At 45.7% G+C, this 15,513-nt stretch overlaps 1 protein-coding gene across 1 annotated transcript in view; it reads right to left on the bottom strand.

Annotated features, from left to right (window-relative positions):
• Window positions 1–15,513, bottom strand: part of CRISPLD2 (cysteine rich secretory protein LCCL domain containing 2) — a 126,662-nt gene that overhangs the window by 96,815 nt on the left and 14,334 nt on the right. The window contains exon 2 of the mRNA XM_030204535.1: window positions 9,429–9,547. Coding sequence (XP_030060395.1) covers window positions 9,429–9,547 — 119 coding nt within the window. The remainder of the gene's footprint in view (window positions 1–9,428; window positions 9,548–15,513) is intronic.

Raw genomic sequence — 15,513 nt, 5'->3', positions numbered from 1 at the left:
TTTCCATACTAACAATACAACCAAGAGAAGCTCAATAACCGCATATGTTTAGGCTCCGATCCTCAAATTGCTGTGTAATAACACACTCAGCAGTTACGTTTTAACCCTCTACGATGACACATCAGATTTGTGGCATTCACACTGCCCTAGTTTTGGAATTCACAAGTGTCACAGCTGCAGCTGATTTTTAAAATAAACACAGTTGTTTTAAGCCTGGCACAGTATTCTATGGTTGAGTCACGAAAAGGGAATCACATGACAATACTCGTGTGCAGAATGTATTTTAATTCAGTAATATTTACTGCGGAAAAAAAAAAAAGCTTTCTCCTTTCTTTCCTTTCTAGTGGTCTGTGCCATCTTTCTGTCCTAAAGGCGGCACCCCGACATAATAGATCATACAAAAAAAAAAACCCCGACAAGAAAACCCCAACAAAACAAACTAAAACCAAAACAGACCATGACAAAAAACCCTCCCAAAAAACCCCCCACAACAAAACAACCCAAGACAAAATAGACTCTTAATCAAGCTGGATTATGTTTTCAAGCAGATTTATGGTTCTCACTAGATACCAAGTGTGGATAGTGAAGTCAAGCCGTAGGCAGGTGCCAGGACTTTCAAGTGACAAGCCGTGGACTTTCTCAGTAATTTATGGCTCCTCCACTTCTTTGTACCCTTCAAATTTGTACCATTCAAAAATAAATCTATTCATCAGGCCCTTTTGTCGGGAGTCTATTTTGTCAGGGACTTTTATGTCGGGAACTTTTTTTGTTTGGAACTTTTTTGTCTGGTTTCTTTTGACCAGGTGCCCCTAAAGGCATGCCCAGATGGCACAAGAGATCCTTGCCTCCTCACTCATCAGTCAAGGCTATCACAGTGTCTGCAGCAATCTCCTTTTCCCTCACCCACATCTCCAGGCTGGAATGCATAATCTTCCTTGCAGATCCAGGTCCAACTGGTTTCATGGATGGGAGATACCTGGATGCCCTGCAGACACATTTGAATGGAGCTACAGCCTAAGTCATGTGACTGGCTCAGGCATTAAAAAAAAAAGTTTGAGCAGTGATGTAGTGTATTGACGTACAGGACTGATGATGAACTGTAAAGATTCTCACAATAAGATAAAATGGGAAATGCTACTACTACTACTACTTATCATTTCTATAGCGCTACTAGACGTACGCAGCGCTGTACACTTGAACATGAAGAGACAGTTCCTGCTCGACAGACCTTACAATCTAATTAGGCCAGACAAACAGGACAAACAAGAGATAAGGGAATATTAAAGTGAGGGTGATAAAATAAGGGTTCTGAACAAGTGAATAAAGGTTAGGAGTTAAAAGCAGCATCAAAAAGGTGGGCTTTTAGCTTAGATTTGAAGACGGCCAGAGATGGAGCTTGACGTACCAGCTCAGGAAGTCTATTCCAGGCATATGGTGCAGCAAGATAAAAGGAACGGAGTCTGAAGTTAACAATGGAGGAGAAGGGCGCAGATAAGAGAGATTTACCCAGTGAACGGAGTTCCCAGGGAGGAAATGCAAAAAAGCTTGCAAGACTACACATGCTCTAGAATCAATTTTGATGGGCAAAATAACAGCTAATGGGTCACTCTTGAGTTGTTCTGCCCTCACAGTCATGTCTGCATATTTTGCCTTGTTGTGATATTTGTAGTTCTAACTTGTGTTCAATGCTGTTGTCTCTCACCGAGCATCTTTGCATTCTGCATTCTGATAGGTCCAGCTCTGCGTGTGACAGTATTGTTCCAATCACTGAACTCCTGGCAGACGCTTGCATCAGTGCTCTTAGGGGCCCTTTAACTAAGCTGCGAAGGTGCCTACACGTGCCCAACGAGTGCTAATTCGGTACTACCGCCCAGCTACTGTGTGGGCCAGGCGGTAATTTCATTTTTTATGCGCTAACTGGGAGGTAATCGGCATTGTACGCACGTAGATGATTACTGCCCAGTTAACGCGTGAGACCTTAGCACTAAGTGAATGGGTGGCAGTAAGGTCTCAGACCCGAAATGGACGTGAGTTAATTTTCATTTTGCCACACGGCCATTTTTGGCCCTCCCAAAAAAGCATTTTTTACAGGTGCGCTGAAAAATGGATCTGCGCGCATCCAAAAAATGCACCTACATTAGCACAGGCCACTTTTAATAAAAGGACCCCCTAGTGAAGTGTACTGCATCTTAAGTCTCAGGCACTGATCCTACTGGCCCTTTTCCTAACCTTCTAGCCTTCTGGGGTTTTGACATGCTTCCACCTCCCTGCAAGGCAGAATCTCCATTTTGGCTCAGAGCGTGCCATATTGCTCTGCTGCCCTTCTCCTCATGGAAAGTGGACTCTCTTTCACTACCCCTTTATAAGCCCAACACAATAACTTTCTGTTTCCGTAACTTCTCAACTTCCTCTGTTTTATGAGCTACACAGTTACACCTCTATAATAAATTAACCCATTCTTCAAACATCTATATCCACCTCTTTGCAATATTGTATACTCTGGAGGAAAGGAGAAACAGGGGTGATATGATACAGACGTTCAATATTTGAAAGGTATTAATCTGCAAAACGAACCTTTTCCAGAGATGCAAAGGTGGTAGAACGATAGAGGACATGAAATGAGATTGAAGGGGGGCAGACTCAAGAAAAATGTCAGGAAGTATTTTTTCACGGAGAGAGTACTGGATGCTTGGAATGCCCTCCCCTGGGAGGTGGTGGAGAGGAAAACGGTAACAGAATTCAAACATGTGTGGGATAAACATAAAGGAATCCTGTTCAGAAGGAATGGATCCTCAGGAGCTTAGCCGAGATTGGGTGGCAGAGCCGGTGGCGGGAGGCGGGAATAGTGCTGTGTAGACTTATACGGTCTGTGCCAGAGCCAGTGATGGGAGGCGGGACTGGTGGTTGGGAGCGGGGATAGTGCTGGGCAGACTTATACGGTCTGTGCCAGAGCCGGTGGTGGGAGACGGGACTGGTGGTTGGGAGGCAGGGATAGTGCTGGGCAGACTTATATGATCTGTGCCAGAGCCGGTGGTTGGAGGCGGGGCTGGTGGTTGGGAGGCGGGGATAGGGCTGGCCAGACTTATACGGTCTGTGCCATGAAAAGACAGGTACAAATCAAGGTCAGGTATACACAAAAAGTAGCACATATGAGTTTATCTTGTTGGGCAGAATGGATGGACCGTTGTAGGTCTTTTTCTGCTGTCATCTACTATGTTACTAAGTTACTATGTTACTATGTTTTGTCAGCAACTGTGAATATCCAGTTCAACCTTCCTGCCCCGAGGCAGAAAGGCTTTCTGGTTTCAGCTTCCGCATGCAGTAAGCAAACTGTCCATATTTTATTGCAATAAACAGTTGAAATTCAGGGGAAAACAGAGTCTTCTTTGTGCATGTTGAGCGCTGGTTTACCTGTCTGGATAGTAATACGTGTGTGAAATATGAGGGCAGAACATGGGTTAAAGTCTATTACTGCACCATGAGGTCAATATTCCAATCACTCAGGTTCACTGTTAAATTTAAATGATAATCACATGGGAACCTAGACGAGAATCCATGTACTAAATCTGCCTGCATTCTTGTGTTTTGGCCAAAGCAATGATGGGGCTGATGATCAGAACCTATCGCCAGAGCAATTAGCGCGGGACTAGCACGGCCATAATCTGCGTAGAATGTTCAGAGGGCTGCAGCGCAAGATACAATGGTGACACCAAAGATTAACATAAAATGTATTTAAATGTAGTCAATGGATAAAAAAAGGTACAGAGAAGGGCAACGAAAATAATAAAGGGGATGGTATGACTTCCCTATGAGGAAAGGCTGAAGCAGCTGGGGCTCTTCAGCTTGGAGAAAAGATGGCTGAGGGGAGATATGATAGAGGTCTACAACTAAAGAGTGGAGTGGAACGGGTAGACCATGAAGCATCTGTTAAATACTAAGACTGGGGGCATGCGATGAAGCTACAAAGTAGTAAATTTAAAAACAATCAGAGAAATTTTTTCTTCCACTCAAAGTGTAATTAAACCTGGAATTTCGTTGCCAGAGAAGTGTAAAGGCAGTTAACTTAGTGGGGTTTTAAAAGGTCTGGACGGCTTCCTAAAGAAAAGTCCATAGACCATTATTAAATTGCCTTGGGGGAAATCCACTGCTTATTTCTGGGATAAGCAGCATAAAATGTATTGAACCTTTTGGGAACTTGCCAGGTATTTCTGACCTGGATTGGCTACTGTTGGAAACAAGATGCTGGCAAGTTCCCAAAAAAGTTCAATACATTTTATGCTGCTTATCCCAGAAATAAGCAGTGGATTTTCCCCAAGGCAATTTAATAATGGTCTATGGACTTTTTCTTTAGGAAGCCGTCCAGACCTTTTTTAAACCCCACTAAGCTAACTGCCTTTATCACATTCTCTGGCAACGAATTCCAGAGTTTAATTACATATTGTATGAAGAAAAAATGTCTCTGATTCATATTAAATTTACTACTTTGTAGCTTCATCGCATGCCCCCTAGTCCTAGTATTTTTGGAAAGAGTAAACAAACGGTTCACGTCTACCCATTCCACTCCACTCATTATTTTATAGACCTCTATCATATCTCCCCTCAGCCGCCTTTTCTCCAAGCCGAAGAGCCCTAGCCGCTTCAGCCTTTCCTCATAGGGAAGTCGTCCCATCTCCTTTATCATTTTCGTCGCCCTTCTCTGCACCTTTTCTAATTCCACTATATCTTTTTTGAGATGCGGTGACCAGAATTGAACTGAAGCCAGGTAAAATACCGTGTAGCTGGTAACTGGAACTCTTGTTGTTAGTCCTGTAAAGTTTAAAAAGTCACAGCAACATACAATTGACCTATTGTCCATTCGTGTCGCTTCTGCCACAATCTCCATGCTACAGACTTCTTGTCAATCTTAACAAAATCTGTATACCATATTGGGGTTTGCAAAGACCAACGATTCTTCTCATCAAGGCTCTGCTGTAATTGCTAAAAAGAATAAAGGGTAACACTAATGATGATGACACAGTCCTTCAAACAAGACTGAGCCTTTATCCCATCATATACTACAATGGAAGGGATGGACAAGCTTATCTCAAACGGAAGCCAACTAGGTCAATGTCCTTTCAACACAGGAATAGTCATCAACTCCCTTGTCTTAATATAAATGACATATGATATTTCCGAAGGTCTGGAAAGTTCGTGCCACCCGTAAACTTAGGAAACTTCAGTTTCTGGAGCATTATTCGGGGAAGTTTGTCTTTCCATAAAAAGGAACTTAACTGACATTCTAGTTTCCTATTAAATGGAAAGCAAAACGTATAGGAATCATTTCAAGTATCTAATTGATTTTAGGGACTAACACCATTTTTATGCTCTCCATATGACCCCACCATGTCAAATACAAAGAACACCACCCCAAAACACTAGTAGCGTTGATGGAGGAAAGACATTCCTTCTTCAACATGTCATCTAAAGTCGGGGCAGCTTTAATCCTAAATGCATTATTCCATCAGCTTTAAATTGGAATGGTAAACCAGCAAATAAGCCTGCATATGTATATTTATTAAGTGGCATAAGTTCTGACCCCCCAACTTATCCGATAACCTGAAAAAGAACCAAATCTGTTTACGAGATCCAAAAGGTGAGGATGTACCCTGTAAACCTAATAAAATGTCATCTGAATATGCCATTGTTCTATTTTCCACCCCCTGAAACTGAATACCCCCGAGGGCCGCACTGTCCTTGATAGCCTAATTAAAGGCTCGAATGCTAAGTCAAATAGAACAAGGAGAGCGGACAGCCCTGTCGAGTGCCCTTTTGAAGAGAAAACGGTACAGGCATCGTCCCATTTATCTTAAGACATGCCAGAGGATTAGTATACAAAATCCGGATCTTCTTTAGATAAACGTCACTCAGTGTAAACCAAGAAAGTAATTTAAACATGTAGGGCCCACTCTACGTTATAAAACACCTTTTTGGGGCATCCAAGGATAATAAACCTCAAGATCATCACGAGATTTCATACATGAGATCGCACAACAAATCAGTATTATCTGCATAAAGAGGATACTGAAACCAATGGAGGAAACCAGAGCACCAAGAGAGTAAGTATAGATAGAGAAAAGAAGAGATCCCAAGGCAGCAGCCCTGAGGAACACCGAGTGATTAGTAGGTTTAGCAGTAGCGGAAGATCCACCAGATCATATACTAAAAGTGCGACTGTAGAGATAAGAAGAAAACCAAGAAAGAAAAGAGCCCTGAAATCAAAGTGAGGGACAGTATATCAAGGACTAGGCAGTGATCAACAGTTTCAAAAGCAGCAGATAGGTCAAGAAGGATGAGGACAGAATACAGGCCCTTGGATCTGGCAAGGAACAAGTCACTGGAGATCTTTAGCAAGGGCTGTTTCTGTTGAAAGGGTGAAAGCCAGACTGTAGTGAATCAAGAATAGCTCAAGATAAAAGTCAAGACCAATGGCAGTGAACAGAACATTTCAAGTAGCTTGGATACGAAAGGGAGGAAGGAGATGGGGCGATAATTGGAAGGGCAGGTAGGGTCAATGAAGGTTTGCTAACGAGTGGCTTAAACACATAAAATCACTGCATTTTAGCTGCAAATCTAATACAGCAACTATTAGGAGCGTGCCCAACATTTTCCATTGCAGGTTATGTGTTAACATTTGCATTATGTGCACAGTAATCAGGCTGCAGTTAGTGTACAGCCAGATTCTGTATAGTTTGCCCAAAGTTGGGCATGCAAATTTGGGCACAGATTACAGATCCATGCGTAATATCAATATTGTCAAACACAGAAGAAAGCGGACCTCCGCAATGGAAAATCCAAGAGAAGGGAACAGCGAAGGCGACAAGATAGATGATGCAATCAAACTTCTACTGGACTCGAGAAGAAAGTTCACAGCAAGAGTTTATTAATCAAAAAAAATGGACTCGACACGAATCGTGTTTCGGCCACTCTGGCCTGCCTCAGGAGTCCCTAAAACAGTACATAATGCTGAGTCATGATAATTCATTATGTACTGTTTAGGGACTCCTGAAGCAGGCCAGAGTGGCCGAACATGATTCATGTCGAGTCCATTTTTTTTTATTAATAAACTCTTGCTATGCCTTCTCTAATATCAATTATTGGCATTGGCAATCACTTAATTGGCAGTAATTGGGATGTTACATACAGATCTGCTCTAATCCCTTATTCTATACCCTATGTCCTAAATTTCATAGCATGCAATTCAAAGTGGGGTGTGACCATGGGAGGGGCGTGAGCAGGTCAGAGGCATTCCCGGAAATTAGGCGCGATGTTATAGAACGCCTGCGTTCTGCGCGTTAACTGCCATCAGTTGGGCACAAGTATTTACACCAGCCTTCGGTAGGCATAAGTGCTCACACTCAAAGTTAGGCATGAAACGCACGCTAAGCTAGCATTCCTTAAAGGTTTTTTCTGCGCAGAGCGCCCTCTACAGAATACTGGCTTAGTCTGCATCATTAAAAAAAAACACACAAGGTGGAAGAACGCCAACAAGTCCAAAAATGACCACTTCTGAAACCACGGTAGTAAGAGCACCAAATGAAAGTAATATAAATTGTCTCGTCTCACAATTATATATGTAATATAACTTTTATGTTTTGTGTTTTGATGTTTTAAATTAATAAGTTTTATGTTTTTAGACCCCTGATGAAGGCTGTCTAGCCGAAACCACGGACCGTGTAGGGTCCCAATAAACTTTAATTTTGGTGCTCTTTCCTACCATGGTTTCAGAATTGGTCATTTTTGGACTTGGCGTTCTTCCACCCTTGTGTGTTTTTTGATCCTTCTGGTTTGTTTGTGGAACCATTTGACCCCCCCCCCCCTTTTCCTATTTTAGTCTGCATCATTTCAGTGCCTATCTTTTGTGTGCCATTCATAGAATAGCCCTTAGCGTCTCCTATTTGCAAGGTGGGAAGTGGTCCTGCATTAACTGTGCATTAATGAGACAGGGCCACATTCTATATACGCCACCTTTCTACATATGGCGCCTGAAACATGACGCCAAAAAAACCCCATGCTAACACTATTCTATAAACTACACCTACAGTTAGGCGCACACTTTGTAGAATATACACATGTGCCTTTCTTGCGCCTAAAATTTAGATGCACCCATTGAGGCCACCTAAACCAGCCTAAAATACTTGGCCTAAGTTAGGCACAGATTGAGTGTATTCCCTAACAGTGCACATAGTTTTTTGTAACGCCCACAACCCGCCCATTCCGTGCCCGTAGCCACACACCCTTTTCACCTGCGCGGCATTAGAATTTACGCGCACTGCATTATAAATAAGGTTGTGTGTGTAAATTCTAATTAAAGCTAATTAGTGCCGCTATTATTGGCGCTAATTGGCTTGTTAATAAATTGGTGTGCGCAATTTGTCTGCATAACTTAAAGCGTCATATATAGAATTTGGGGGATAGCGCATTGTAAGTGCAGCACAGTAATTGCTGTAGACTCTCCACAAATGCCCTGCCTAGTTCTACTCCCTAACATAAACTCTCCTTAATGCGCGACATAGCACATGGTAACCGTAGAAATACCACAAAAGCTCTTACCGCGTTTGTGCATTAGCTGTTACCACATGCTAAACTGTGCATTAACAGCCTAATACACTTTAGTAAAAGGACCCTCACAAGTTTTACTGAAATAAAGCCTAGATCAACATTCTGGCATTTAAGACTGCTTGGGACAAGGTGCAAATATTAGCATGCATTGTTCTTAAATATGCACAAAAATCAGAAATCTGAACTCATTGCTCTCAAACTTCTCCCCTGAACATGCCTGCGACTACATGCCTAAGTGCTCATGCACACTTTTATGCCTGATGTACTTTTCTAAAAGTTCTTTTATGCACATAAACTGACATATACGCAGAAAACATCTTTCGAGAATGAACTCCCATAAGGCAATGGTTTGTTTTGCAAGCCAGGAGACATTAGTTCGCCACCTTGAACAGAGGAAGGCCTCTGGAAAAATGTTAAATGAAATGAAAGGGCATTTGAAGTTTATTTGGTTAATCTATAAACCATGTCATTCAAATCAGTGTACAAACTTAAACCAACATGATACACCATAACAAATATAAAACAAGACCAATCAGACATCGCCAAGTTGAGTAGCACAAATAGAATACACAACAGATAAAAATAATAAGAAAAAACAGGGAACAAAATCCTAAAGACCATACTTCACCATGAGCGACAGCCATAATTAATCTACCCTACCTCATGGATACAATGAAGACAACGGATCTACCCATCCAATACTGTGTAAATACCACTGTATCTTCTATAAACGCTACTGTAGTTTAACACAAGCGTTAAAACCAGAAGTGAAATATTGTTCCATAGCATGCCTCACTATTTGGGAAGCCCTCTAACTTCACAATTCTTACCTGCCCCAGTGGACTGCAAGGTTTTGGCCAATAGACATAATGAGGTTGGAAGGTCCATGATCCCAGACACAGTTCTGAGCCCAGGCTTCTGCAGACCTCTCTAGCTCATCATCCCAGTTCTGTAAGAACAAGAGCAGACGTCAGTGATGAGGAAAAGTCAGTCCTTCCATTACCCTTCTTTTTTCGGTTAAGATTTCAAAAGTGTAAACACATAACTCGTACCGTATTTGACGACACCACATCAGCTCAACAGGAATTTTGTAATGTAATATTCTGGTAGTGTAATTTCATTCTGCAAATACAGCCATATATGAAAGAACGATAGAAAGATGACTAGTACATGTGATCACAGATAAAATGAGAAAAAAATGCTTGTCAGTTCTCATAATAAAGAAAAGAGAAGCAAAAAAACAAAAAAAAATCTAGATTCTTCTGTAAATGATGCCCAAAACCACTGGTTTATATTCGTCACCTCCTAAACCTCCAGAATACTCCTAATCCCTCCTGCTTTATTCATTGCGGTAATCCTGATAACCCAATATGGCTAGAGGACCTTTTACGCGATGCGTAGGTGCCTATGCGCATATTAATGTGAATCAAATTAGAATGACTAACCCAGCTACCGAATGCCCCCGGGCGGGACTTCTAATTTTGGTGCGCGTCTAAAACGCGTGGCAGAAAATCATTTCTATTTTCTACGCGTGGTGCTAACCGGGCGGTCATCGGCAGTGTACACGCGTTGATGATTACCACCCAGTTAATGCATGAGACCTTGCCGCTAAGTAAATAGATGGCGGTAAGGTCTCAGGCCCAAATGGACGCGTACTGATTTTTTATTTTGCCGCACGTCCATTTTCAGCCCCAAACAAAAAAAAAAAGGCCTTTTTTGCAAGCGCACTGAAAAATGGTCCTGTGCACGTCCAATGCACGCACCTACAGCAGCGCAAGGCCATTTTTTTGCGCGCCATTAGTAAAAGGTGTGCCTACAGGAGAGGGCACAGAAGCAACAAATTAGATTTCATTTATTTATTTTGGCATTTATACCCCAACATATTCCTGACCAGACTAGAGTTCAATGTGGCTTACAATAAATAAAATGACAGGCAAGGGTTTACAATACCAGAAACAAAATATCAAGTAAGAGCAGAGTAGCACAAATAAGATACAAATCCTATATAATAATTCTCACCTCCAACGTTCTGACTTGCTGCCTGGGGGACCGTGGCTCATTCCGAATTGGTCTGCTAGGCTCCGTAGATCAGGCTGACATCACCATAGCCATTATTGATGTCAACTTCAGAACCCGGGGGAAAAAAAAACATGCCTCACAGCTGATCCATGTCCAGAGGAGGGTCGCTGGACATAGGTGACTGAGGGGGGGGCAGGGGAGAGAGGAGGGTCGCTGGACATGGGTAGCTGAAGGGGGGGCAGGGGGTCGCTGGACATGGGTAGCTGGAGGGGGAGCAGGGGAGAGAGGAGGGTCGCTGGACATGGGTGGCAGGGGGAGCAGGGGAGAGGAGGGTCGCTGGACATGGGTGACTGGAGGGGGGCAGGGGAGAGAGAAGGGTCGCTGGACATGGGTGGCTGAAGGGGGGGGCCAGGGGTCGCTGGACATGGGTAGCGTGGAGGGGGGGGCAGGGGAGAGAGGAGGGTCGCTGGACATGGGTGGCAGGGGGAGCAGGGGGAGAGGAGGGTCACTGGACATGGGTGGCTGGAGGGGGGGCAGGGGAGAGAGGAGGTCCTGGTACATGGGTGGCTGAGGGGGGCAGGGGAGAGAGGAGGGTCGCTGGACATGGGTGGCAGGGGGAGCAGGGGAGAGAGGAGGGTCACTGGACATGGGTAGCTGGAGGGGGAGCAGGGGAGAGAGGAGGGTTGCTGGACATGGGTAGCAGGGGGGAGCAGGGGGAGAGGAGGGTTCGCTGGACATGGGTGACTGGAGGGGGGCAGAGGGGAGAGAGAAGAGTCGCTGGACATGGGTGGCTGAGGGGGGCAGGGGTCGCTGGCCATGGGTAGCTGGAGGGGGGCAGGGGAGAGAGGAGGGTCGCTGGACATGGTGGCAGGGGGAGCAGGGGGAGAGGAGGGTCACTGGACATGGGTGGCTGGAGGGGGGGCAGGGGAGAGAGGAGGGTCCACTGGACATGGGTGGCTGAGGGGGGCAGGGGAGGAGAGGAGGGTCTGCTGGACATGGGTGACTGAAGGGAGGGCAGGGGGGTCGCTGGACATGGGTAGCTGGAGGGGGGGCATGGGGAGAGAGAAGGGTCGCTGGACATGGGTGGCAGGTGGAGCTGGGGGAGAGGAGGGTCACTGGACATGGGTGCTGGAGGGGGGGGCAGGGGAGAGAGGAGGGTCACTGGACATGGGTGGCTGAGGGGGGCAGGGGAGAGAGGAGGGTCGCCTGGACATGGGTGGCAGGGGAGCAGGGGGAGAGGAGGGTCACTGGACATGGGTAGCTGGAGGGGGAGCAGGGGGAGAGAGGAGGGTTCGCTGGACATGGGTAGCAGGGGGAGCAGGGGGAGAGGAGGGTCGCTGGACATGGGTGACTGGGAGGGGGGCAGGGGAGAGAGAAGAGTCGCTGGACATGGGTGGCTGAGGGGGGGCAGGGGGTCGCTGGACATGGGTAGCTGGAGAGGGGCAGGGGAGAGAGGAGGGTCGCTGGATATGGGTGGCAGGGGGAGCAGGGGGAGAGGAGGTCACTGGACATGGGTGGCTGGAGGGGGGGCAGGGGATAGAGAGGAGGGTCACTGGACATGGGTGGCTGAGGGGGGCAGGGGAGAGAGGAGGGTCGCTGGACATGGGTGACTGAAGGGAGGGCAGGGGGTCGCTGGACATGGGTAGCTGGAGGGGGGCAGGGGAGAGAGAAGGGTCGCTGGACATGGGGTGGCAGGGGGGACAGGGGAGAGGAGGGTCACTGGACATGGGTGGCTGGAGGGGGGGCAGGGGAGAGAGGAGGGTCGCTGGACATGGGTGGCTGGAGGGGGGCAGGGGAGACAGGAGGGTCACTGGACATGGGTGGCTGCAGGGGGAAAGGAGGGTCGCTGGACATGGGTGGCTGCAGGGGAGCCAAGGAAAACCTTGCTAGCGCCCGTTTCATTTGTGTCAGAAACAGGCCCTTTTTTACTAGTAAGAAATAACTAATAAACCATTGACGGCCAGTTACAATCTAACACAGTCCTTCAAGGAGCAGCAGCCTCTCAGATGCTGTTTTTATTGCAATGTGGCAAATCTGTCAGTGTTTATTTTGCAAATCGCTGAGAACATCAGGATGGGCAGTATATAAACACCTTAATAAATAAAGAGCTGCTTTTAGCTATAGACAAGCTGAGACTCCAAGAAGCAAGACCATAAGTTATTTCTGATTTTCATGGAGATTTACGTGGATAGATTATGCTCCATTTAAATAAAAGACTTGCGGAGTTAATTGACTATCTGAAAGCCTGTCTCATCTTCCCCTTTGATAGCCCCCTAGGAAGGAAGTTGATTAACCCTGCTAATAAGCATGCAAGTTCCCTCACAAGTTGTCACATAACTGCAATATTTCCTTTTCACCAGGCACTTTGTTCTCCATTTGGCTCTGGTCCCATAACATACCACTTCTGTTATTGGACCTTTCCTAACATATGCAACAGGGCCATTACAAGCAGGGCTGCAACTCTTCATCACGTCAAAGCCGCAGGAGCAATAATTCACTTTAAGAATGTTCCCCCTTTGCATCTGGCCAGTAACAAAGTCCGCCACATGAATTAATTTTCCATTAATGCAGAATACCTCTTTCCCCTCTTGCCCTTAAATAGTAATGTGAAGTGAAACTATCTGAGTTTCCTTCTCACCCTCCCTTCAAACATGCTCAGCACTTTTCCAGTGCAATAGTTTAAATTTATCAACACAGTATCATTAGTAGCTTAATGTGTTCCTTTAATTCCTTCATTCAGTCGCTCGTGCTAAAAACACATCAAACCTCCAAAGCCACTTTTAGTTTTATTGAAGTTATTTGAGGTCAGAGATGCCTTTAACTTCAGGACCTGAGGTAATAATCCTCCAAGGCAAACACTCTTAATACAGTCTGACAAGAGCTAGAGTTTTATGTACTTTTCCATAAAGTGACTCCACAGTTTTGAGTACTGCTGCATGGATTTATGGTTAGCAACCTGCACAGACATTTCCTGGGGAGAGGAGGCCATTTTTTTTGCCCCACCTCCAGCTCCACATCTGAAATCCTCTAGCCCACCACATCAGCGAGGGGAAAAAATGTTACTGAACAGACCGATATTCAGAAGCCCTTTTCCAGACAACAGCACCTGCTATCCGGATAAGTGCCTCTGCCGATTTTCAGTGGCATTGTCCAAATCGTACCACTGAAAATCATTGCAGATCAGATAGCACTCGGGTGGAACATGGCGGAGCATGAAATTATGCAGATGGGAAATTTTATAAATGGCACTCAAAAATGGGTGCAAAAAATAGATGCTAAGCATACTCTATAAAGAAAGGGTTTAAAAAACGTCCATAGTTTGCTATTGAGACAGACATGGGTAAGCCACTGCGTGCCCTGAGATTGGTAGCATGGAATGTTGCTACTCTTGAGATTCTGCATGGAATCTTGTCACTCTTTAGGATTCCAGAATCTTGCTATTCTTTGGGGTTCTACATGGAATGTTGCTACTATTTCGATTTCTGCCAGGTACATGTGACCTGGATTGGCCACTTCTGGAAGCAGGATACTGGGATAGATGGACCATTGATCTGATCCAGTATGGCTATTCTTATGTTCACCCTTTATAGAGTAGCACTCAGGGCCACCGAGAGACTGAGCCGAGCCTGGGGCAAGGCCACGGCCCCCCCCCCCCCCCCCCCCAGGATCACTGCGCCCCCTCCCCAGGATCGCCGCCGCCCCGCCCCCACCTCTCAATTGCTACTGCTATTGCCTCCTTCTCCTGCTCCCAGGCCACCGGCGCCACAGTAGCCAGTCTCCATTTACCTACACTCTGCTCCCTTCTGCCTGCCATCTGACTCCCTTCATTTAAATTTAAAAAAAAATCTCAGGCGCAGTGCCTTCTGTGCGAAAGTGGCAGATCGCCTCGGGCGGGCCTTCCCTCACTGAGTCCCGCCCTCGCGGGAAATAGGAAGTGAGGGCGGGACACAGTGAGGGAAGGCCCAACCGAGGTGATCTGGCGCTTTCGCCAAAGAAGACGCTGTGCTGCTGCTTTAGAGATTTTTTTTAAATGCAGGGGTCGGACGACAGACAGAAGGGAGCTGAGGTTAGGCAGGTGAAAATGGGACTGCAGCGCCAGCGGCCTGGGAGCAGGAGAGGCTGAGAGACTCCGACGCCGGTCCCTCCTTCGTGGCCCGTGCCTGGGGAATTTCCCCCCCCCCCCTTTCGGCAGCCTTGGTAGCGATTAGCGCCAATTCCCATGCCTGCTGAAACCTGCTGTATATGCTAGCGCCCAAGTTAGTATTCTGTAGCTACACATTCACCCCTGACACATGCATGGCCACACCCCTTTTTGGGTTACACACTAGTAGAGTTAGACACCATGCCTTATGGAACAGCGCATGTTCAGATCCTACGTGGTACCAATTAACGTCAATAAACTGGTTGTTAGCACCCAATTATTGGTAGTTAAGGGGTCATTACTTAATTAATTTGCGTGCACATCATGGGCACCATATATAGATTCCAAGGGTTAGTGGTGAGATTCAGCACGACTATCCCGATAACTAGATCTAGAAAACTTGAGACAGAAAAATTGTGGTCTAGATAGTTTTCCAGGTAGCAACGCTGAAACTCACCGCCATCTGGATAGCTCCAGCCATCGGTTGTCTATGGAGATATTAAGCTCTGTTCTCTGGATTGCAGCTGGCACTGAATATCTGGGAATATTTTTAAATGCCACAAACACATTTAAATGAAACACCCACCACAGAGTTTAAATATTGAGCTGAAAGGAATTAACTGATCTTTATTTCTTGGGATTTATTAAATGGCTTTATGAAGGTGCACATTTTGATTATGCTTGAGCATGTATATGCAAGACAGGTACGATCGGCTCAACATTACTACTACTACTACTATTTAGCATTTCTATAG

The sequence above is a fragment of the Microcaecilia unicolor genome, chromosome 5, assembly GCF_901765095.1.
Source record: "Microcaecilia unicolor chromosome 5, aMicUni1.1, whole genome shotgun sequence".
NCBI classification, from domain to species: Eukaryota; Metazoa; Chordata; class Amphibia; order Gymnophiona; family Siphonopidae; genus Microcaecilia; species Microcaecilia unicolor.
This window is presented reverse-complemented; position numbering and strand designations above follow the sequence as displayed.